Here is a 23,544-nt window from a genome sequence, read left to right as displayed (position 1 = left end):
ACACAGGCACACGGAGACACACATGGACACACACAGACACGTAGACACACGCAGACACATGCAGATACATATAGACACACAGAGACACGCATGGACACACGCAGACACATGCAGACACACGCAGGCACACGGAGACACACAGACACACAGACACGCAGACACACAGACACATGCAGATACACAGACACATCCAGACACACGTAGACACGCACGGACACACGCAGACACACGCAGGCACACGGACACACAGAAACACACAGACACATGCACGGACACATGGAGACACACATGGACACACGCAGACACACGGACACACACAGACACACGGACACATGGACACACGCAGACACACAGACACATCCAGACACACAGAGACATACACAGACACACGCAGACACACACAGACACACAGCACGGGGGACTGAGCTGCATTAAGGGGGGGCCAAGGGCCCTGAGCTCTGCCCTGGGTGGTTCCTGTCCCTGCTCTTTGCCATCCGTCCTGAGCATCTATCTCCCTGGCGCCGCCGACATGGAGCAGCTGGGGACGCTCAGGAGGGAGACGGGTCCAGCTCCACCCAGGGTCCCCTGCTGGTGGAGGGACCGGGACTTGGAGCCTCAGTCTCCCCATCCACACGCTGCGGTTTCAGGGCACCCAGCATCGGGACCCGGCTGGAGCCACTCAGGCCAGGCCGGGAAGACAGAGGCCATGCAGAAAGCCCTTCCGAACAGTGCCAGGGCCCCGCTGCCCCCACCCCTGCGCCTTGCCCTGCTCGGGGTCCCCAGGCTGAAGCAGAGCTTGGCGCGGTGCTGTTTGCTGGATCACAGGCGTGAGCCGCTGCGCCCAGCCGACCTGTTTTCTTCAGCTGCTGCGATTTCACTGACCTTCAGGCTCCTGACCGCTCCCCCTGCCCAACCACTCAGGCAGAAGAGCTCTGAGACCACAGCAGACGTCTGGCCTATGGGGGTGCGGGGGACTTCCAGAAAACACACACAGAACGGCTCAAGCCGCCAGAGGTGAGAGCTGGGATTAAACTGAACCCCAGGCTCCAGGAGATTCTGGACCTGACAGAGCAGAACGCCCAGCACCGTGGATGGGAAGACGTGGCGGCTCTGCCAGGCAGCCCACAGGTGGGCTGAGTGCAGCTCTGAGCCTGGAGGGGCCGAATCTGAGACTCATGGGCTGGGCTCAAGTGGACAGATGTCTCCAGCCCAGAGCCTGGAAGGCAGCACAGGCACATTCTGCCCCAAGAAGGGACACACGTCAGTGGGGCTCCTGCCCCTGAGCCAGAGCCATGTCCTCACCCACTGCCTTGCCCTTCCACCTCCACATCACCAGCTCCCGACACAACAGCCCAGGCTGCAGGGGTGGGGAGGCTCACGGCCTCTGATGCCCGGCCCCGCCCCAACGCGGGTCCTGCTGAGCCAAGCCGGGCAGCCCCAGAACTGACTGGTGATACATGAACACAGCTGGGAGCGGACCACAGAGATGGTCGTGTGAGGCAGATCACTGTGGGCAGATGGGGCCGGCCGACTGAGCGCTGGAGCAGGGGGCACCGACCTGGGCCTATGCAGGTGCTGGGCACAAAGAGGGGGGCGCGAGCAGCAGGGAAGAGGCCGGCCACGCGGGGAGGGGTCTCAGGGCAGGTGGGTCTGGGGCCCGCCCCGAGGTCCTGGCCCGTAACTCACTCATAGAAGTGGGCCTTGGAGATGGACAGGAAGCTGCAGTCCCTGTTGGCCTTGATGGTGAAGATGAGCGGCTCCCCGGTGAGCACCGCCAGCTGGCCCACCATCTCCCCGGGGCGCGTGAGGAACAGGCAGGTGTCCTCCTGGCTGCCGATCTTCCTCTGGTACACGTGCAGCAGCCCGGAGACCACGAACAGGATGCTGGCGTCCTGACAACACCAGAGGGCCCAGGAGGTACCGTGAGCGGCCGCAGGCAGGACGGGGGCAGCTCTGGGCCCAGAGCGGACAATGCCACCAGGCTCGGCCGGGAGACCATCCGCCGACCTGACCAGCTCTGGGCACAGACTTCACTGGAAACATTTCAGCAGTGTCTACGGTTTTGTGATTTCACGAGCAGTCGTGGGAAATCTGGGTTCTCGAGGGCTCCGTGCAGCGAGCCGGGCCTCGGATCTGCACGCCTTCTCTCCCGGCACCCGCACGCATACTGACTGTCCCCAGCAAACACGCGTCCGCCCAGCATTCCTGTGCACGGCGGGTCCCACACTGCCTCGCCTGGGGCCTGGCCCCTCCCACACTGAGCCCCTGCACACGCCACACGTTTGGGTCCCATGTCTGCAGATGTGCCCGTGAAGCCACTCCGAGGCCACTTCCACAGATCTGTATCCACTGTGACCTCTTATGGCCTCTTCCCAATCTGCCTGCCCAGCCCACTCTTAGGTGCGAGCGGAAGGGCCAGTGCGGCAGGAGCCAAAGGTGGACACTGAGCTCTCGGGGCTCAGGGCTGCCTGAGGGGAGGGGCTCTGCCATGGTGCCCAGAGGGGCAGTGGCCTGGTGCTGGGACGTCCCCAGTCACTGGTGCCCAGCCCAGGCCCTCCTCTGGTGTTCCACCTGGCACTGGGCTGCGGCATTGGGTGGTCCCAGTGCCCCCCCAGACCCCCACTCACCTGGTCTCCCTGCCTTGACACCACTGTGCCTGCAGGAACGTGGAGAAGCACCACCCGGCCATCCAACAGAGATGAGTCCTGAAAACAGAGCAGGCTTCAGGGAACATGGGCGGGAAGCATAAATGAAGGTCCAGAGAACAGAGGCTGCGCTGGGCCCTTCAGGGGCAATGAGCGGTGAGGCCAGAGGCCGGGCAAGGCCCTCCTCTGAGGCCGTCCTCCAACAGCGGCCTGACGGACACGGGGCACCCTGCAGAGCCACCGATGCCAAACCAGGGCATCGACCCAGAGACAGACACCAAACAGTGCAGCAAGGCAGGAAATTAAGAAACAGACACTCATATTTTTGTGAATTTACGTAAAAGAGGATGTCATTTCAGGGAGAAAGGGTGATTTCTTTATAAGTGGTGCTGGCATAGCCAGCAGTGGGACGCCTTCTCCACACCACCTACAGAACGACGCCCTCCAGGGCACGAGGAGTCTGGAAACTGGGAGCTCCCAGAGGTGAGCTGGGAATGCCCAACGCACTTGAACCCCAGAGGTGGAGGTTGCAGTGGACCCGGAGCCCGTGGAGAGGCCCTGGGGCAAACCAAGGGTGAGGGAGCGTCTGCGGGTACCATAGCCACAAAGGTTCGAAACATCAGGTGTATAAACCCCTAGTCCACAGTGATAATGAAATAAGAAACCCCACCCATCACCTCAGAAGATGATGGAAAACCAAATCATTAATTTAAACCAAATCGTTAATTCAAACCAAATCGTTAAACTTCCCAAATCCTGATGGTGAAGGGAATGAAGCCAGTTTCCCCCAAAAAAGAAAGGACATCTCACATCTCCACAAGTGTGTCAAACAGGACGGAGAAAGAGGTGGAGGGGATGAGAAGAACCTGAGCAGCCACGTATCCAGCTCTCAGGCAGACGATGGCCACTGACAGGGAGGCCGCATCGCCCCAGGGCGCGTTGTCAGCCCGAGCAGCCGGGAGGCTTGCAGGAGAAGAAAGCGGCCTCTGTGATGCAAGCAGCTGCGCGAAGAAAAGTCAGAGCCTTCGGGAGACGAGGGGGATGTGGGAGACGAGGGGGACGTGGGAGACAAGGGGGACGTGGGAGACGAGGGGGAAGCAGGGGATGAGGGGGATGAGGGGGACAAGGGGGACGAGGAGGACGTGGGAGATGAGGGGGATGCAGGGAACGAGGGGGATGTGGGGGACGAGAGGGATGCAGGGGACACAGGGGATGCGGGAGCCAGCCATGGTGTGGACCACACAGTGGACTGTGACACGGACGAGGCCACTGGACAGGGGGACACTGACCGCACGGCTGAAGCCATTTGGCCGTTTTAAGGATTGCTGTTAAGTATTCAGAAATGATAAGAGTGTGTGGTTAGAGATGAATCCTGAAATATCCCCCAGTGACGTGCTATGATGATGGGATTTGCTTCGAGGGTGGGCACCTGGACAGTATGGAAGGGGTGCAGAGAAAACAAGGCGGGCTGTGGCATGACCGCTGCCGTGAGGGCTGCCAGGTACTCACCTCCACATATTATTCCATCTATTCTATACAGCTTTGAGTTTTCCCACAACAAAAAGCTGTTTAAAGAGAGAGAAGACTGGCTGGGCACAGTGGCTCATGCCTGTAATCCCAGAATTTTTGGAGGCCGAGGCAGGTGGATCACTTGAGGTCAGGAGTTTGAGACCAGCCTGGGCAACATGGCGAAACCCCGTCTCTACTAAAAATACAAAACTTAGCCAGCTGTGGTGGCGAGCCAGTGGTCCCAGCTACTCGGGAGGCTGAGGTGGGAGGATCACTTGAGCCCAGGAAGTGGAGGCTGCAGTAAGCTGAGATGGCACCACTGTACTCCAGGCTGGAAGACAGAGTGAGACACTCTCCAAAAAAAAAAAAAGAAGAAGAAGGAGAGAGAGAGATTTTTTTTTTCCCTTCAGGACAGAGTTTCGCTCTTGTTGCCCAGGCTGGAGTGTGGTGGCACAATCTCAGCTCACTGCAACTTCCGCCTCCCAGGTTCAAGCAGTTCTCCCACCTCAGCCTCCCGAGTAGCTGGGATTACAGGCGCCCACCACCACACCCGGCTAATTTTTGTATTTTTAGTAGAAACAGAGGGTCACCATGTTGGTCAGGCTGGTCTCCAACTCCTGGCCTCAGGTGATCCACCTGCCTTGGCCTCTCAAAGTGCTAGGATTACACGTGTGAGCCACCGTGCCCGGCCAGAAAAGGAGATTTAAGAGATAGATCAGCCAACTGCAGTTTATGGCCCTTACTCAGATCCTGATCTGTACAACAAGAAACCACTGAGAACCACTCCCAACAGTCAGGGGCCCAGGAGCGCGCTGGGTGGGTGAGCAATCAAAGCTTTTTAACATTTCACTTGCAGAACGACACTGTGGTTATGCCTCGAAACGGAGTCCTTAACCATTAGAGAGGAATGATGTGAAACTACATCAGGTTTGAGATTTTTCAGACAGAAAATAATTGGGGGAGGGACGAGGAGTACAGTTGTAAAGTGATTGGCCATGATTGGTAATTACGGAACTAGGTGACTGGTGCCTGGGAGCTCACGACACTATCACGGCTGCCTTTTTACCTATTCAAAGCTTTCCATCAGCCAGGTGCAGTGGCTCACGCCTGTAATCCCCACGCTCTGGGAGGCTGAGGCGGGCAAATCATTTGAGGTCAGGAGTTCGAGACCAGCCTGGCCAACATGGTAAAACCCCATCTCTACTAAAAACACAAAATTCAGCTGGGCGTGGTGGTGGGCGCCTGTAATCCCAGCTACTCGGGAGGCTGAGGCAGGAGAATCGCTTGAACCCAGGAGGTAGAGGTTGCAGTGAGCCGAGATCGTACCACTGCACTCCAGCCTGGGCAATATGGTGAGACTCTTGTCTCCAAAAAAAAAAAAAAAAAAAAGGTTTCCATCATATGTAAGAAATTACATCCTAGATGAACTAATGAAGCTGAGAAAAATATCATACTCTAATAATCTGACACTGTTATTGCTGTATTAAATATAAACACAGATGAGAATTCTGAAGTCCAGCTTTGGGACACCGTGATGTCCCAGAAAGCCTCAGCTTTGAGTTTGAACATAAGGCGATCTCAAGCTGCTGGCTTCCCAAAGGGGGACCCCAAAAGACAAGCCTGCACTCCACCCGAAGTGCCCCCTTTGCAGCCACCGTGCTCCACACCCGGAACCACTGCCCAACAGAGGCAGAGAGGAGCCCACGGTCCCTGGGTGGGACAAGGGCCAGGTGCCCGCCGGGGCCACTCACTTCCAGCTTCATCAGGGTAAGCAGGTCCTTCTTGGCAGCTCTGAAGATGGCGTCCGACTTCCTGCTGGCCAGGGTCTCATCCGCGTGACTCTCTGAGTGGTGGGAGACCGGGGAGGGCATCTCTGCGACCATCACGTTTTTCTTGGACTCGAGAAGAACAAAGATACCAGCAATTAGAAGGGAGGTGGTTGGGGAACATCGCACAAGGGTGTGGCCGGGTCTGACTCGCACAGTCCAGAAAGGCCGGCTGAGCCTCCTGAAGCTGCAGGTGCCAATGACACCAGAGCCAGCAGTGCCGCCAACGCACCAGCGAGCCACAGAGAGGGCAGGGCCCCAAGAGGAGGGTCAGAAATGACAGCCAGGGGCCTACCTTGCTGGCCATGGAGCTCCCGGGGTACTCGTCCGAGTGCAGGAAGACCCTGGCACGGTCACATGCCATCCCCAGATCGGAAGTGGCACTGGCTGGGCCCCCTACATGCAGAGGGGACACTCAGGACATGGCTCGCTGGGCCACAGGCTCGAACACTCCCAGGGTGGGCTGAGTGCACCCTGCAGTCTAACCGCTCAAACCCCGGCAGATCCCTCGAGGGAGTCGGGCCCTGAGATCCCCCCACCCCCTGCTTTCTTTCGGCATCTGCCTCAATGGCTCTGTGGCCAGCAACTACAGGTTTTCTCAGCAGCTTAAACCCACACGGTGCCTTCAACAGTTCTGGGCACTGATAGAGGTAGCCCGGTCAGTGCCTAAGACACTGAAAGAAACCAGCCCTGGCCCTGAGCCAGATCCATCAAACCTTCCCGTGCACGCCACACCCTGACTGCTCGCTGCGGGCATCCCTGTGTAGAGCCCCCTTTCTCTCGTTGTCCATCTCAAGGATGCTGCCGCCCTCTGTACGTGAGCTCCCCTAACAGGTGCCCGGGGCCGTCACGCTGGTGCTTGGGGCTTGGCTCTTTGCAGTCCCAGCCCCATCTCAGAGGGAGGGGGTTGAGGCACCCCTCCAAAGAGCTCCCCTGTTGCTGCTTTTGGGCAGCCTCGGGCTGAGTGGGATGAAGCAGTGTGCACCCTTTCACGGCCCGCCCTCAGCATTACACAGCACTACACACACAGCGTATCCGACCTCTGGACCAGCTGCAGTGGATTCTGAGGAAGGGTGTGCGGTTTGCACGACGGGGTCACGCATGTCCAGGCACGGATCCAGCCCTGCGTGTGCAGCTGCACATGTGAGTGAATCATCTGCGCTGCGGTTTTCCATCCAAACTGTGGAATTCGCAACACCCATTTCTCAGCGGAATACAGAGGAACTGTGCAGACACTAACCGCGGACACGTGCCACACAGCTGCCGCTGCCACGTGGCACTGCAGGAAGGAACCAGGCCCAGGAGCACAGCCACGTGCTCCTCCCTGGGAAGCCGGACACGGAGAGACAGGAGCGCTGGGCTTTGGAAAGGGGCGCGTGTCTCCGAGGCGTACGCTGAGGGTGCACTGGTCGGGTTTCAGGGAGCTGCACCCTTCAGCCCGGTGCACTGTGCTGTGTGTTACTCATGCCCCCATCAAGTCCTGCTGTTTTTTAAAAATCCAAACTGTAAACCAATCTATGGCAACAAAGGTCACCAAGGCGGGCGGATCACCTGAGGTCAGGAGTTTGAGACCAGCCTGACCAACGTGGAGAAACCCCGTCTCTACTAAAAATACAAAATTAGCCGGGTGCAGTGGCGCATGCCTGTAATCCCAGCAACTTGGGAGGCTGAGTCAGGAGAATCGCTTGAACCTGGGAGGTGGAGGTTGCAGTGAGCTGAGATCGGGCCATTGCAGTCCAGCCTGGGCAACAAGAGCGAAACTCCGTCTCAAAAAAAATAATTAAAAAGAAAAAAGAAATAAAATAGTTTTTGGAAAATTTATTTATGACTCAGGAATAAGGAAAGAATAAATAAGACCCAAAACACAAATCACAGGTGCCAAAGCAAAGGGCTGGCTTTCCACAGAGGAACATCAGGGTCCCTGTTGCATCAAGGTCCGAGGCGGCATTTTCCAGCCCACGGACAAGAGGGAAGAGAACCTCCAACAACCGAAACCAATGAGACAAGAGGGAAGAGAATCCCCAACAAAAACTAAGGAGACAAGGGGAAGACAATCTCCAAAAATGAAACTAACCAGGGATCTCTACCTACAGCACATAAGGAATCAACACAAATCAACCAAACTCCAGAACTGCAGAAAGTGGGCAGAGAACAGGACCGGACAGTCTAGGAGGGACGCCCAGATAGAACCGAATGCAGCAGGAGCCCATGAGCTTGCTGGTGGCCGGCGATGGCAGACGGCGGAGGGGCAGGTCTGCGGCAGGAGCATGGCTGCACCGCCGAGCAGCGTGGACTTGGGAGGCTGCCCTGAGAAGGCCCCGGCCCCGTGGCTGCGGGTGGGTAACATCAGTTACAGCAAAGGTCCCTGCGGGAAGGCACAGGGCAGCAGGGCTGGGGAAGGAAGCACAGGCTTGCTAGAGACCCAGCACGCAAGGCGGACGCAAGGCAGGAGAGAGACCGTGCAGGGAGGGCGGGAAGGGCTGAGCACATGGCTCTGCAGGGTGTCTCATGGCACCGGCCCAGCCTGGGCAGTGGTGGGGGTAAGACACGGCGGGGACGCAGAGGAGCACACCAGGGTGTTCTGGGCAGCAGGACGGCCACCAAGCCTCAACCCTGGAGCCAGAGGGCAGGCACAGGCCCCTCTGGGCATGTGGGACTCTTGTCCAGCAACAAATCAAACCTAGCGGAGGACACCCGCCTCGGCGGCGATGCTGGGTGTCAGTGCAGTTCAGCCTGGGTCTCAGACGCTGAGGGCCTGTGGGCCACACCGGCCGGGCAGCCGTCGGAGGTTCTTTACCTTGTGGGGCTGAAGGGTCAGCGTCACCTGCCCCGGGCTTCTCCAGCTCGTCCAAGATCTCTTTGCGAACAGAAGGCGCGGGAACGGACTGGCTCCTCTTTAGCAGAGGCCCAGCAGCTGCTGGGCGGCCGCCCCTGTGATCTGCTGGGGAGGCAGCCGTGAGCAACCTGGGTCTGCACACACTCCCTGGCGTCCCATGCAGCCCAGTCGGGGCCACGCCGGGAGCACGGTCCCCGCAGCAGCAGCAGTTGGCGTGCCCCACAGTGCCCTGCACCCCTGCACACGCTCTGGACCAGCCCTCAGGCCACCTGGCCATCTGCATCTGCTGGGCCAGCCGGTGAATGCAAGCGAGTGCCAGCCTCTGACTAGCCCTGGCCCCTCCCCACCCCAATCCCTCCTCCCCGCCCCTTCCATCCCTACCCCAATCCCCCCTGCCCCCCTCCAAGGCCTTGCTGCCCTGATTGCCCAGTTGTGGGCCAAGTGCCTTGAAGGCAAATTCCATCCAGGTGGGGCTGCCGGCCAGCGGTTCTCAGGGCATGCCTTGGTGGATGCAGCTGTCTGGGCTCAGCTGGGATGGGCCATGCAGGGCTGCATCTGCCCTTCGGGTGAAATAAGGAAGGAGCCTGGCCTTGCCCACCACACAGGCTGAAGGAGGCTGCCCTGCCTGGACACTGTCCTTACCTAGAGAGGCCCATGAGCCCTCCCCAGCCCTGGTCTCTGCCTAGAACCCACCCAGGACAGCTGCTGCCCCACCAAGTCACACGGACCTAATCCAGTGAAAGAAATGCCATTCAGGCAATGACACATATTCTAAAACGCACTTTCAGGCCAAGTGCAGCGGCTCACACCTGTCATCCAAACAATTCGGGAGGCCAAGGTGGGAGGATCACTTCAGACCAGGAGTTCAAGACCAGCCTGGACCACGTGGCAAGATGCCATCTTTACAAAAACTTAAAAAATGAAACTCAATGAGCTGGGCCTAGTGGCACGTGCCTGTGGACCCAGTTACTCAGTGGGCTGAGGCAGGAGAACCCTTTCAGGCAATGAGGTGGGGGTGGCAGTGAGCCAAGGTCGCACCACCACACTCCAGCCTGGGCAACAGAGCAAGACCCTGTCTCTATAATAATAAAAATAATAAAATAATAATAATAATAAATGCATTTCCGAGAAAAAGCACATCAGCCAGAGCTGTGTTTAAATGTGGCTGTGACCTCACGGGCTCCCAAGCACATGAGCGAAGCAGTCACCCCACTGCATCCACTCCGTCCACTCCCTCACTCCACTCCGTCCACTCCATCCACTCCCTCACTCACTCCACTGCATCCACTCCGTCCACTCCCTCACTCACTCCACTGTGTCCACTCCGCCCACTCTGTCCACTCCCTCACTCACTCCACTGCGTCCACTCCGTCCACTCCCTCACTCCACTCCGTCCACTCCGTCCACTCCCTCACTCACTCCACTCCGTCCACTCCCTCACTCACTCCACTGCGTCCACTCCATCCACTCCCTCACTCCCCTCCGTCCACTCCGTCCACTCCCTCACTCACTCCACTGCGTCCACTCCGTCCACTCCCTCACTCCACTCCGTCCACTCCGTCCACTCCCTCACTCACTCCACTGCGTCCACTCCGTCCACTCCCTCACTCCACTCCGTCCACTCCGTCCACTCCCTCACTCACTCCACTGCGTCCACTCCGTCCACTCCCTCACTCCACTCCGTCCACTCCGTCCACTCCCTCACTCACTCCACTCCGTCCACTCCGTCCACTCCCTCACTCCACTCCGTCCACTCCCTCACTCACTCCACTGCGTCCACTCCGTCCACTCCCTCACTCCACTCCGTCCACTCCGTCCACTCCCTCACTCACTCCACTGCGTCCACTCCGTCCACTCCCTCACTCCACTCCGTCCACTCCGTCCACTCCCTCACTCACTCCACTGCGTCCACTCCGTCCACTCCCTCACTCCACTCCGTCCACTCCGTCCACTCCCTCACTCACTCCACTGCGTCCACTCCGTCCACTCCCTCACTCCACTCCGTCCACTCCGTCCACTCCCTCACTCACTCCACTGCGTCCACTCCGTCCACTCCCTCACTCCACTCCGTCCACTCCCTCACTCACTCCACTGCGTCCACTCCGTCCACTCCCTCACTCCACTCCGTCCACTCCGTCCACTCCCTCACTCACTCCACTGCATCCACTCTGTCCACTCCCTCACTCACTCCACTCCGTCCACTCCCTCACTCACTCCACTGCGTCCACTCCATCCACTCCCTCACTCCACTCCGTCCACTCCGTCCACTCCCTCACTCACTCCACTGCATCCACTCCGCCCACTCTGTCCACTCCCTCACTCACTCCACTCCGTCCACTCCGTCCACTCCCTCACTCACTCCACTGTGTCCACTCCGTCCACTCCCTCACTCACTCCACTGCGTCCACTCCGTCCACTCCGTCCTTCCCCCACTCACTCCACACTGCTCACTCCATTCCCCACTCACTCCACTCCGTCCACTCCATCCCCCACTCACTCCACTCTCCTCACTCCACTCTGCTCACTCCATTCCCTCCCCACTCTCACCAGCGTTGCTTCATTTAATTTCACATACTTTTGTTAGTCACTTCAACTCTTTTGGGAACATGATAAGCTATAAAAAACCAAGCACGCACCCCATCTGTAGGGTGGTTGTTAACGCCATCACACAGATCATCCAGGGGTGACTCATGCGGTGCCCGCCGCACCTGACCGCTTTCTCCCCATATGCAGGCCCCCCAGTTAGCGCTCAGAACAGCACATGAGAGACCAACGCGGGAAGCCCACTCCCCATCAGGCACAGGGCTCGGACCAGGCACGCAGGGAGAATTCTGAGAACAACTGAAAATGGATGGCGAGGGGTCCTGGGCCTGTCTGAGGACATCCGGGCCTCCTGTGAGGAGACAGGGACATATGAGGAGACCTGGGGACCGTGTGAGGAGACGGGGACACGTGAGGAGACCTGGGCATGTCTGAGGACATCTGGGTCGCATGTGAGGAGACGGGCACACGTGTGAGGAGACGGGGACAAGTGTGAGAAGATGGGAGATGGGGACACGTGAGGAGACCTGGGGGGCATGTGAGGTGACCCGGGGGGCATGTGAGGTGACCCGGGGGGTGTGTGGAGTGAGCTGTGGAACTTGTGGGGTGACCTGGGGCGTGTGGGGTGACCTGGGGATGTGTGAGGTGGCCTCGGGCACGTGCAAGATGACCTGGGGTGACCTGAGGCAGTGGGAGCAGGATCCCCTGGACTCTGGGGCTGGACATTGCCCTCCTTGGTGCAGGACAGTACCTGAGTCACAGGACTCCTGGAGCCGCGGTGGCTTTTTAAGCCGCTCTTCTTCACCATAGAACACCTGTTTCTTGGCCTTCCCAGCAGCCACGCTGGCTACAGACACGAGAGGGATGGCCTGGCTCTCCTGGGACACAAGAAGGAAGTTCAGAGCCACCCCAGGAACACCCCACACCCGCTGACAGGTGTCGGCCCCTCAAAGGAGTGACAGGTGTGGGCCTCTCAAGGCAAAGTTTATGCTGCATTTCAGGCGATGGGCAATCCAGTTATTCACAAAAAGGACCGGTCTGTTTAAGGCAACCAACCAAGCTCAGCCTGCTTTTACCCTAGGCCCTGCCTCAAACACTTTATCAAGTCAACGTAATGCCCCAAATTGTCAGAACCTTAATACTCTTCATTAAAACAAAAAATAATGTAGAAAACAAAAAGATATTCCCTTAATGTCAACAACTGAAGATGACAAGCCCTAAAATGTCATCAGAATTAGAATTTCCAACTGACATGTGCAGATTAAAAACTAATGTGTGCTGGGCCATTTACTAACCGAGCTCTACCTGCCCGTGACTGAAGAGAGCCCTCCGCACATCAGGGTACTGTTTCGGGCAGTGGGGATGGAGCAGGGCATGAAACCCTGGTCTCACTCAGTTCCCACGAGAGCTCAGCTAGGTGGGGACCGTCCCACATCCCGGCCAAGTGCCTCCCAGGGTCACACTGACAGGAGGAGGGAGAGCCGGGGTTCACAGCCTCGTGCCCTTGACAATACGCTGTGCCCTCCAAACAAGTCAGCTCCGCCCCGCAAGGTTCAGACAGGAGGAGCAGTCAAGGGCAATACACAAGGAGTGCTGGCCATAGGGACCCCATGGGACGGGTATGGAGAGGCGCAGCCTCCACTGGACACGGCCTTAGGGACCCCACGGGACGGGAATGGAGAAGGGCAGCCTCCACTGGACACGGTCGTAGGGACCCCACGGGACGGGAATGGAGAGGGGCAGCCTCCACTGGACACGGCCGTAGGGACCCCACGGGACGGGTCTGGAGAGGGGGCAGCCTCTCCTGGACAGGGCCGTTGGCTCGGTATGCAGCCTGCAGGGCCAGAAAGGGAATGAGCATGTGTGTGCTGCCAATGTCCTACAGAACACAGGTGACCAAAGGAAGACTCATCACAGACTCCTGAACCGGAGCTGCAGAGGCACCAGGCAGCTGTTCACAGCCGTGTGGGCCTCCAGAGGGACAACTCCAGCATCGGAGAAGGAATTCCACCTTTCCCAAGTCTCAACGGACCAGAGATTCTGGAACACAAGGCCCCAGGAGAATCAAGCCTCCAAATCAACTGGCAAGTGCTTTAAGGTAGGAAAATACACACAGCCCAAGCATCACCTCCCGAAGTCCTAACAACCAGCAACCAGGATGACCACAGCTGTAGCTGGCACTGCCCCACCAGGCACTGGGCGCCTGCTGCGCCAGCTAACAACTGTCCCGACGCCAGCTGCCGGGAGCGACATGGGGCTTGTGAGCTGGTTTCCACTTACAGGGTTGAAGAGCTCTGTGGTCAGGCCGAGGTAGTTGTGCAGAGCCAGGAAGGTCACTCTCTGCAGCCGCAGCATGATGATCTGCAACAAGACGCCAGCTGTGCGGTGAGCCCCGGCCCGGGTGCAGGGCGGCCCCGCAGCACCACACAGAGCACTGAGAACCGTGCCCCAAACCCGGCGGTGACCCCCGGACCGGGCATAGGGCGGCCCCGCAGCACCACACAGAGCACTGAGAACCGTGCCCCAAACCCAGCAGACCGCACAGACTGAACCCTCTCAGGGTGAAACACGCCGCAGTCTTCACACCTCACCGCGGTCATGTGAGGCGGTCACATCACGGGGAACGGGGTGAGGGGCGGAGAAAGACTGCATTGTTTTTGCAAGCTTTCTATAAAACTAAAAGTTACTCCAAAGTGAGAAGTTTAATAAAAATGTAAAAATCTCTTTGGGGGGTAGTGAAGGATCTTAAGACCTCTTTGAGGTTGTGAATATTCATTTTTATTGTAAGATATACATGACTTTTTTTTTTTTTTTCAGATGGAGTCTCGCTCTGTCGCCCAGACTCGAGTGCAGTGGAGCCATCTCTCTCGGCTCACTGCAGGCTCCGCCTCCCGGGTTCCCACCATTCTCCTGCCTCAGCCTCCCCAGTAGCTGGGACTACAGGCGCCCACCACCACGCCTGGCTGATCTTTTGTGTTTTTAGTAGAGACGGGGTTTCACGGTGTTAGCCAGGATGGTCTTGATCTCCTGACCTCATGATCCGCCCACCTCAGCCTCCCAAAGTGCTGGGATTACAGGCATGAGCCACCGCACCCGGCCGCCTGGCCTACAGATTTTTGTTTTGAGACGGAGTCTTGCTCTGTCGCCCAGGCTGGAGTGCAGTGGCTGGATCTCAGCTAACTGCAACCTCCGCCTCCCGGGTTTACGCCATTCTCCTGCCTCAGCCTCCCGAGTAGCTGGGACTACAGGCGGCCGCCACCTCGCCCGGCTAGTTTTTTTTTTGTATTTTTTAGTAGAGAGGGGGTTTCACAATGTTAGCCAGGATGGTCTCGATCTCCTGACCTCATGATCCGCCCGTCTCGGCCTCCCAAAGTGCTGGGATTACAGGCTTGAGCCACCGCGCCCGGCCGCCTGACCTACAAATTTTTAAAATATAACCTTAGTTCTTCCCAAACCCACTCAGAATCCCACATCACCAGCGGTAAGTCCCGCCAATGAAGTCAATTTCTCTATTCCTGTGAAATCACCTTCATGGTTGTAAAGCTTAGAACTGAGAAAGTAAATAGGCAATAAACCCACTCAAATCCCAAACTGGTGCCCAGGTGCCCCCCAGGATGACCCACCGCTGCCAGAAGAGTTGTCTGAAAAAGTGACTCACCTGCACCACCCTCACCAGAGTTTCTGGATATTTCTCAAAAACTCCGTGAAAAGCCGCAGCTGGAAGCCGGAGGATGGTGGACGGGACGGCCGCGCGGGCGGAGACCGTTTTGTAAGGTGCAGTGTGGCCCTGTAACAACAGCTCCATCAGTCCCCGCTGTGCGGGCCCGGCCGAGCCCCCCACGGACTGCGAAGGCTGCTGGAAGCCCTGGAGGAGGCCCTGCCTGCTGCCCAGTCACACGGCTCCATTCTCCTTCCCAGGCTGGGCCGTGCAAAGTGCTGCTTTTGGCACCAGCTGCACAAACCCAGCGGTGACCCCCGGACCGGGTGCAGGGCGGCCCCGCAGCACCACACAGAGCACTGAGAACCGTGCCCCAAACCCAGCGGTGACCACCGGCCCGGGGCACAGGGCCATTTTTGACTGTCCAAGAGATGTACGGCAAAGGACTGGCTGACAACGGAATGTGGGTGAGGGGGAGGCCCACAGGCAGCTACTCCACCAGACCTGGGCACTATGGGGAGCTCCAACCACTCCCACCTGCCACTGAGGCTCCAGTATAACTACTCTTACTCTATATATTTTGTTTATTATACTGGAAGAGCTTGTGCCCTTGGTCTGTTGCCTCGGCACCTGGGTGGCTTGCCAACACACAGAGGATGGCGTATGAAGGATGGCGCAGCTCAGGGACGCGGGAGCCTCATGGTTGGACCTCACTCTGTGGGTCTCTTCTTTTGACTGTTTTGACTGATCCAGATTTTCATCCTTTTTTTTTTTTTAAACCGAGTCTCGCTCTGGAGTGCAGTGGCACAATCTTGGCTTACTGCAAGCTCCGCCTCCCGGGTTCCACGCCATTCTCCTGCTTCAGCCTCCCGAGTAGCTGGGACTACAGGCACCTGCCACCACGCCCCGCTAATTTTTTTGTATTTTTAGTAGAGACAGGGTTTCACCGTGTTAGCCAGGATGGTCTCGATCTCCTGACCTCGTTATCTGCCCGCCTCGGCCTCCCAAAGTACTGGGATTACAGGCGTGAGCCACCGCGTCCGGCCAATTTTCATCCTTTGTAGTACAAATGTGAGTTGTTCTAGAATATTGAATCTGAGGGGGTCACAGGAATCCCTGAACTTGTAACCAGTTGGTCAGAAGTGTGGGTGGCCTGGGAACTCCCAAGTTCCCAGTTTTGGATGCTATTATAAATCTGTGGCCGGGCGCGGTGGCTCAAGCCTGTAATCCCAGCACTTTGGGAGGCCGAGATGGGCGGATCACGAGGTCAGGAGATCGAGACCATCCTGGCTAACACAGTGAAACCCCGTCTCTACTAAAAAATACAAAAAACTAGCTGGGCGAGGTGACCGGCGCCTGTAGTCCCAGCTACTTGGGAGGCTGAGGCAGGAGAACGGCGTAAACCCAGGAGGCAGAGCTTGCAGTGAGCTGAGATCCAGCCACTGCACTCCAGCCTGGGCAACAGAGCAGGACTTCGTCTCAAAATAAACAAACAAACAAATAAATAAATAAATAACAAAAATAAATCTGTTAAATTTCAATTTCCAATTGTTCATTGCTAATATAGAGAAATACAGTTTATTTTTGTATGTTGAGAAACTCATTCATAAGTTCTAGTAGTTGTCTTATAGATTCCTTGGGATTTCCAATCTAGATAATCATGTTTGTGAATCGAGACTGTTTTATTTTTTCTTTGCCCATCTGCATGCTTTTTCTTTCTTTCTCTTCCCCTCCTGCTCTGGTGAGGACCTCCAACACGATGCTGAACAGGATTGGTAAGAACACACACTTGGCCAGGCGCGGTGGCTCACGCCTGTAATCCCAGTACTTTGGGAGGCCAAGGAGGGTGAATCACGAGGTCAGGAGATCGAGACCATCCTGGCTAACATGGTGAAACCCCGTCTCTACTAAAAATACAAAAAAAATTAGCCGAGCGTGGTGGTGGATGCCTGTAGTCCCAGCTACTCGGGAGGCTGAGGCAGGAGAATGGCGTGAACCCAGGAGGTGGAGCTTGCAGTGAGCCGAGATAGTGACACTGCACTCCAGCCTGGGTGACAGAGCGAGACTCCGTCTCAAAAAAAAAAAAAAAAAAAAAAAATTAGCCTGGCATGGTGGCAGGCGCCTGTAATCCCAGCTACTTGGGAGGCTGAGGCAGGATAATTGCTTGAACCCGGGGCCGGGGGCAGAGGTTGCAGTGAGCTGAGATCACGCCACTGCACTCCAGCCTGTGTGATACAGCGAGACTCTGACTCAAAAAAAAAAAAAAGACACACACACACACATACACACACTCTCTGGCTTGTTCCCAATCTTCAAGGGAAAATATTCAGTCTTTTGCCAACAAGCAAGATGTTTGCTTTCATTTTTTAGTACAGATGTCCTTTATTTGATTTAGGAAGTTCTCTTCTCCTGGTTGCTGAGAGTTTTTATCATGAACAGATGCTGAATTTTGTCAAATGCTTTTTCTGCATTTATTAAGATAATCAGATGGCTTTTCTTCTTTAGTCTGTCAATATGGAAAAGTACATCAACTGATTTTCAACTGTTGAAACAGCTTTGCATTCCTGGAATAAATCCCACCGATCATGATGTATTATCCTTTTCCATATCCTGCTGGACTCAAATCTGTAATATTTCATGGAGGATATGTGTTTCCAATGATGAGTGACTGGTGTGAAATTTTCCTGTCTTGTAACGTCTTCGTCTGATTAGGTGTTTGGGTCTTGCTCGCCCCAAAAACTAAACTGGGAAATAGTCCCTCTTCTACTTTTCCGGAGAAGTTTGTGTGAAATTAGCATATTTTATCCTTAACGTCCTAAATCTCGGGAAGTATTCCCCAGTGAAGTCATCTAAATCCGGAGTTTTCCAGGTGGGAAGGATTTTAGCTACTAACTGGATTTCTTTAGTAGATATACGGCTATTCAGATCATCTACATATGAGGGAACTTTGGTAGTTTGTGTCTTTCAAGGAATTTGTCAATTTAATCTGCGTGGTTGGTTTCATGGGCATAAAGTTGTTCAGAAGATTTCCTTGTTAGTCCTTTTATGTCTGTAGGGTCTGTAGACATGTGCACTCTTTCATGTCTAATATTTGTAGTTTGTGTCTTCTCTTCTTTTCTACACTGGTCTGGCTACAGGATTTTTCATTTTACTGACATTTTCCAAGAGCCAGCTTTTGGTTTCATGGATTTTCTCTCCTGTTTTTCCATTTCCAGTCTCATTGATTCTTACTCTTTATGAGTTTCTTCCATCTGCATGCTTTGGGTTTCATTTGTTTTTCTTTTCCTAGTTTCTTAAGATACAAGCTTGGGTCACTGATCTGAGATTTGTTTTATCTTCTAATACCAGCATTGCCCAGGCTAGAGTGCCATGGCACAGTCTTGGCTCACTGCAACCTCTGCCTCCTGGGTTCAAGTGATTTCCAGATCATTTTTGTATTTTTAGTAGAGATGGGTTTTCACCATGTTGGCCAGGCTGGTCTCGAACTCCTGACCTCAAGTAATGTACCTGCCTCGGCCTCCCAAAGTGCCGGGATTAAAGGCGTGAGCCACCACGCCTGGCCGTGTTGTCCCTTTTTATCCCTGCTAATATTCCTTCATCACATCTGACATCGACTTTGTCTGATACTAATACAGCCACTCCAGTTTTCTTTTAATTGGGGCTTTCATGGTATATCTTCTTCCAGCCTTTATTTTTTTTGAGACAGAGTCTCGCTCTGTCGCCCAGGCTGGAATGCAGTGGTGTGATCTTGGCTCACTGCAAGCTCCGCCTCCCGGGTTCCCGCCATTCTCCTGCCTCAGCCTCCCGAGTAGCTGGGACTACAGGGGCCCGCCACCGCGCCTGGCTAGTTTTTATTTTTTTGTATTTTTAGTAGAGACGGGGTTTCACCGTGTTAGCCAGGATGGTCTCGATCTCCTGACCTCGTGATCTGCCCACCTCCCAAAGTGCTGGGATTACAGGCGTGAGCCACCATGCCCGGCCCTTTTTTTTTTTTTTTTTTTTTGAGGACGTGTCTTGCTCCTCTGTCACCTGAGCTATAGTAAAGTAGCTCACGCACAGCTCACTCCAGCCTCAACTTCCCAGGCTCAAGCAGTCCTCCCACTTCAGCCTGCTGAGTAGCCGGGAGCACAGGTGTGCAGCACCACACTAACCTAATTTTAAATTTTCTGTAGAGACGGGGACACTGTGTTGCCCAGATTGGTCTCGAACTCCTGTGCTCAAGCAATCCTCCCACCCGAGCCTCCCACAGTGCTAGGATTACAGGTGTGAGTCACTTCGCCAGGCAACCTTTTGTTTTCCATCTAGGTATTGATATTTAAAGTGGGTTTTTCCGGCAGACACCATAGAGTTGGGTCTTGGACTTTCCATCCAATCTGACAATCTGCCTTGTTGTTGTATTTAGACCAGTTGTATCCATTGTGATCATTTATAATGGCTGGATTTAGGATATAATTTTCCGGAGAATGTTGCCTTCTTTGTTTTAGCAGGTGATTAAGCTGGTTGGGTTCAGACCACAAGTCTGTATCTGTGGATGGTGGATTCCAGTATCTCTGTTTTCAAAGCCTTGGTTCTGATGCTTTGCTCTGCCCTGCACATGCCCCACTCAGGAGTCAGTCTGAGATTTGAGCTGAAGTTCGAATCTTTCTTTTGTTTTTTGAGACGGAGTTTCACTCTGCCACCCAGGCTGGAGTGCAGTGGTGCCATCTCGGCTCACTGCAACCTCCACCTCCCAGGTTGAAGTGATTCTCCTGCCTCGGCCTCCCGAGTAGCTGGGATTACAGGCACTCACCACAACACTTGGCTACATTTTTGTATTTTTAGTAGAGACGGGGTTTCACCATGTTGACCAGGCTGGTGTAGATCTCCTGACCTCATGTGATCCACCTGCCTCGGCCTCCCAAAGTGCTGGGATTACAGGCGTGAGCCACCGAGCCCGGCCTTGAAGTTTGAATCTTAATGCAGTTTCAAAGTCTTTGTTATGCTGCTGTGGGTCTGTCCTGAGCCTTGTACAGGTTCACAGACAAACTCCGTGCATCTGCTTCCCCGGCTCTCCCCTCCCTGAGATCCGCACACTCTCTCTGGCCCTTGGGGACCTTCTGGTGCTTTTGGAGGATTCCCATCAGGGGTTTTGCTCCATAACTGGGTGACCATCGAGGCAGGGCCGTGAGTAACAGAAGAAAATGAAAAAGCAGGAAGCAGAACCCTCATGCGTGGCGGCTCCGCGCTTTGATTCCCATCCGCAACCTCCTGGCTTTATTTTCCGAGTCCTCCAAGGACTGTTTGCTGCATTTTGTCCGGAGTTTTTCACTAATCAGTAGGACAGGCTGGTGTGGCACTACCTTACCACAGCAGAACTGGAACTCTCCCATTTTATTTAAAAATAAAACCTTCATTTCCTTCTTTGAGAGCCAGAATGAAGATGCCTAACACATCACCACAGATACTAAATCAAACAGCGGCTGCTCACCTGTGTAGACCAGGCTCACGGCCGCTGCCGTTCAGGACTCTAATGTACCTTCCTGCACGAAGCCACATAAACGAGAACCCAAACAAGGAACTTGGAGGCCGCTGGGCTCCAAAGCACAGCTGGCCGACACTCACGCCTGCTGCGGCCCCGCACGTCGAGCACACCAGATACTCAGCTCTTGGCACGTGCTAATCGAGCTCCGAGACTCAGCAATTTTTCTTCCGCTTGGCATTTTGTTCCGTTCCTTTCAAAACCTTTATGTAGAGAAAGTTCCTCCCCAAGAGAGCTACACCACACCACAAGAAACACAAGCACAGAATGGTAGAGAGGCGTCATCCGCCAACCCCAACAGCCGGGGTCCAGCGACTGAAATCACGGCCCGCTCCAGACTCAGGGAGAGACACCCCCACCAACCGCATCAGCTGGGCAAGTCTCATCTCCACGCTGGAATCAGGGAGACGAGCACGTGCGTGTGTTTGAGGGCAGGCGGGGGAAAGGCATAACAACTTAGCAGCTGTTGCTAAAAATGGCTGTTGTGTGTTCTATTTCAAATGCACTTGTTTACTTCAAAAAACCATGCCCTCACCACCTTACCCAAAATCAGGAAGCTGTGAAAACCACAGGACAGGCTGGATGCTGGGAAGCCCAGGTGGACATGCAGCTCCCCTGGCAGGCAGGGGTCCCCGAGGGCTCCCACACTTGCACGTCTTCAGATCTCAGCAGTGCTGTATGTAGCAGCCAGCAGTCACACCCAACCCAGCTGTCACTCAGCCACGGGTAAATCAACGGTGGCTTCAACAACCGAATAAGCACGACAGCCACTCACGCAGACGAATCTGACGTTCGCAATGCTGCTCAAATTAAGAAAGGTGAGGTGGCCGGGCGCGGTGGCTCAAGCCTGTAATCCCAGCACTTTGGGAGGCCGAGACGGGCGGATCACGAGGTCAGGAGATCGAGACCATCCTGGCTAACACGGTGAAACCCCGTCTCTACTAAAAAATACAAAAAAACTAGCTGGGCGAGGTGGCGGCACCTGTAGTCCCAGCTACTCGGGAGGCTGAGGCAGGAGAATGGCCTCAACCCGGGAGGCGGAGCTTGCAGTGAGCTGAGATCCGGCCACTGCACTCCAGCCTGGGTGACAGAGCGAGACTCCGTCTCAAGAAAAAAAAAGAAAAAAGAAAGGCGAGGAATTGTGGTGTGATGCCATTTATGAGATTTAGAGTCAAGCAAAATTATACTACATATTGTATAAGTACCAAAGAAAATTCAGAAAAGTGGCTATCTCTGAAGAAAAGAGAGGGCGAAGTGAGAGCACACACGTGGGTAACGTGGACAGAGCCGGCAGTGTGCAGCTAACCTGTGTTCTAGCCAACCAGGGTTAAAACTATATAACCTGGGTTCGAGTTGACATGCCTGTTTGCAGTGTCATGCCTACTTGTTTTAGAGACAGGGTCCTGCTATGTTGTCTGGGCTGGCCGAGAACTACGAGGCTCAACAAACTTCTTTCCTCTCCTGAACAGCCAGGACTATAGGTCCAACCGCCATTCCTGGCAACATCACGCTTTTTTGTGTATCTGCAGTATTTTGTAACAACTTTGTGAAAATTAAAATAATAAAGCCTACCTCCCATTAAAAATGGTGGGTTGGGCCGGGCACAGTGGTTCACACCCATAATCCCAGCACTTTGGGAGGCCCAGGAGGGCAGACTGCTTGAGGTTAGGAGTTCGAGACCAGCCTGGCCAACATGGTGAAAACCTGTTTCTACTAAAAATACAAATATTACACGGGCGTGCTGGTGCACACCTGTAGTCCCAGCTACTCAGGAGGCTGAAGCACAAGAATCACTGGGACCCAGGAAATGGAGGTTGCAGTGAGCCACGATCACGCCACTGCACTCCAGCCTAGGTGACAGAGTGAGACTCTGTCTCCAAAAAAGAAAGGTAAGTTGAAGGTAAACGCTTATCTTCGTCCTGTTGTGGAATATAGATGCTTATCTCTGCTCTCTTAAAAAGATACAAACCTCCAAGGATAAAGACAAAAGCTAAGAGTAGATAAAAAATGTCACTGAAATTTTCGTGGCTGATGAAAGCAAGTGACAGAGTCAGGGCTGGTGGGGACCCTCTAAGGGAAGCTGAGACTTGGCTTAGATGTGCGGAACCCAGACAGAGAGGACCGGTCCTCACTGCAGAGCCAGCACCAGGCTAACACGCAGGGGAGATGGGGAGAGAGGACCGGTCCTCACTGCAGAGCCAGCACCAGGCTAACACGCAGGGGAGACGGGCAGAGGGGTAGGCCAACCCAAGTCACTTTCCTGACCCCAACAGGCTGGAAATGGCCTTTCCCCATGGCCAGCGGACTACCAAGGATTCTCTGGAGAAGGTGAAGCGAGCAGGTAGGAGCCCAGGGACATCAGGTGTGGCTACGAACCCAAGAACAGTGTCTACTCCAGGTGGGAGGACTCCCAGACTCCTCTGCAACAGTGTCCACTCCAGGCAGGGACACCCCCAGGCTCCTCCCCAACAGTGTCCACTTCGGGCAGGGACACCCCCAGGCTCCTCCCCAACAGTGTCCACTTCGGGCAGGGACACCCCCAGGCTCCTCCCCAACAGTGTCCACTCCAGATGGGAGCCTCCCCCCCAGACTCCTCCCCCAGCCTCGTGCCACCACAGCGAGACATAGGCAGATTTCTTTCTGAGAAGCTGCCCTAAAAAAAAGACCTACAGACCCTGACCTGTGGGCTCCCAAATCAGGAAGGAAAGAGCCAGTGTCAGGCCGGGCGCGGTGGCTCAAGCCTGTAATCCCAGCACTTTGGGAGGCCGAGACGGGCGGATCACGAGGTTAGGCGATTGAGACCATCTGGGCAAACATGATGAAACCCCGTCTCTACTAAAAAAAATATAAAAAACTAGCCGGGCGAGGTGGCGGGCGCCTGTAGTCCCAGCTACTCGGGAGGCTGAGGCAGGAGAATGGCGTAAACCCGGGAGGCAGAGCTTGCAGTGAGCTGAGATCCGGCCACTGCACTCCAGCCTGGGCGACAGAGTGAGACTCCGTCTCAAAAAAAA

At 55.3% G+C, this 23,544-nt stretch overlaps 1 protein-coding gene across 2 annotated transcripts in view; it reads right to left on the bottom strand.

The window, feature by feature from the left end:
- PNPLA7 (patatin like phospholipase domain containing 7) overlaps nt 1–23,544 on the bottom strand; it is an 81,594-nt gene that overhangs the window by 43,948 nt on the left and 14,102 nt on the right. For both annotated transcript variants that reach the window (XM_025360718.1, XM_025360717.1), the window contains 8 exons: nt 15,016–15,144; nt 13,638–13,718; nt 12,109–12,235; nt 8,778–8,918; nt 6,276–6,376; nt 5,906–6,052; nt 2,628–2,705; nt 1,687–1,892 (listed from right to left, as the gene is read on the bottom strand). In XM_025360718.1, coding sequence (XP_025216503.1) covers nt 1,687–1,892; nt 2,628–2,705; nt 5,906–6,052; nt 6,276–6,376; nt 8,778–8,918; nt 12,109–12,235; nt 13,638–13,718; nt 15,016–15,144 — 1,010 coding nt within the window. The remainder of the gene's footprint in view (nt 1–1,686; nt 1,893–2,627; nt 2,706–5,905; nt 6,053–6,275; nt 6,377–8,777; nt 8,919–12,108; nt 12,236–13,637; nt 13,719–15,015; nt 15,145–23,544) is intronic.

The sequence above is a fragment of the Theropithecus gelada genome, chromosome 15, assembly GCF_003255815.1.
Source record: "Theropithecus gelada isolate Dixy chromosome 15, Tgel_1.0, whole genome shotgun sequence".
Taxonomy (NCBI): domain Eukaryota; kingdom Metazoa; phylum Chordata; class Mammalia; order Primates; family Cercopithecidae; genus Theropithecus; species Theropithecus gelada.
Note: the sequence above shows the minus strand (reverse complement) of the source record. Positions and strands in the feature narration are given on the sequence as shown.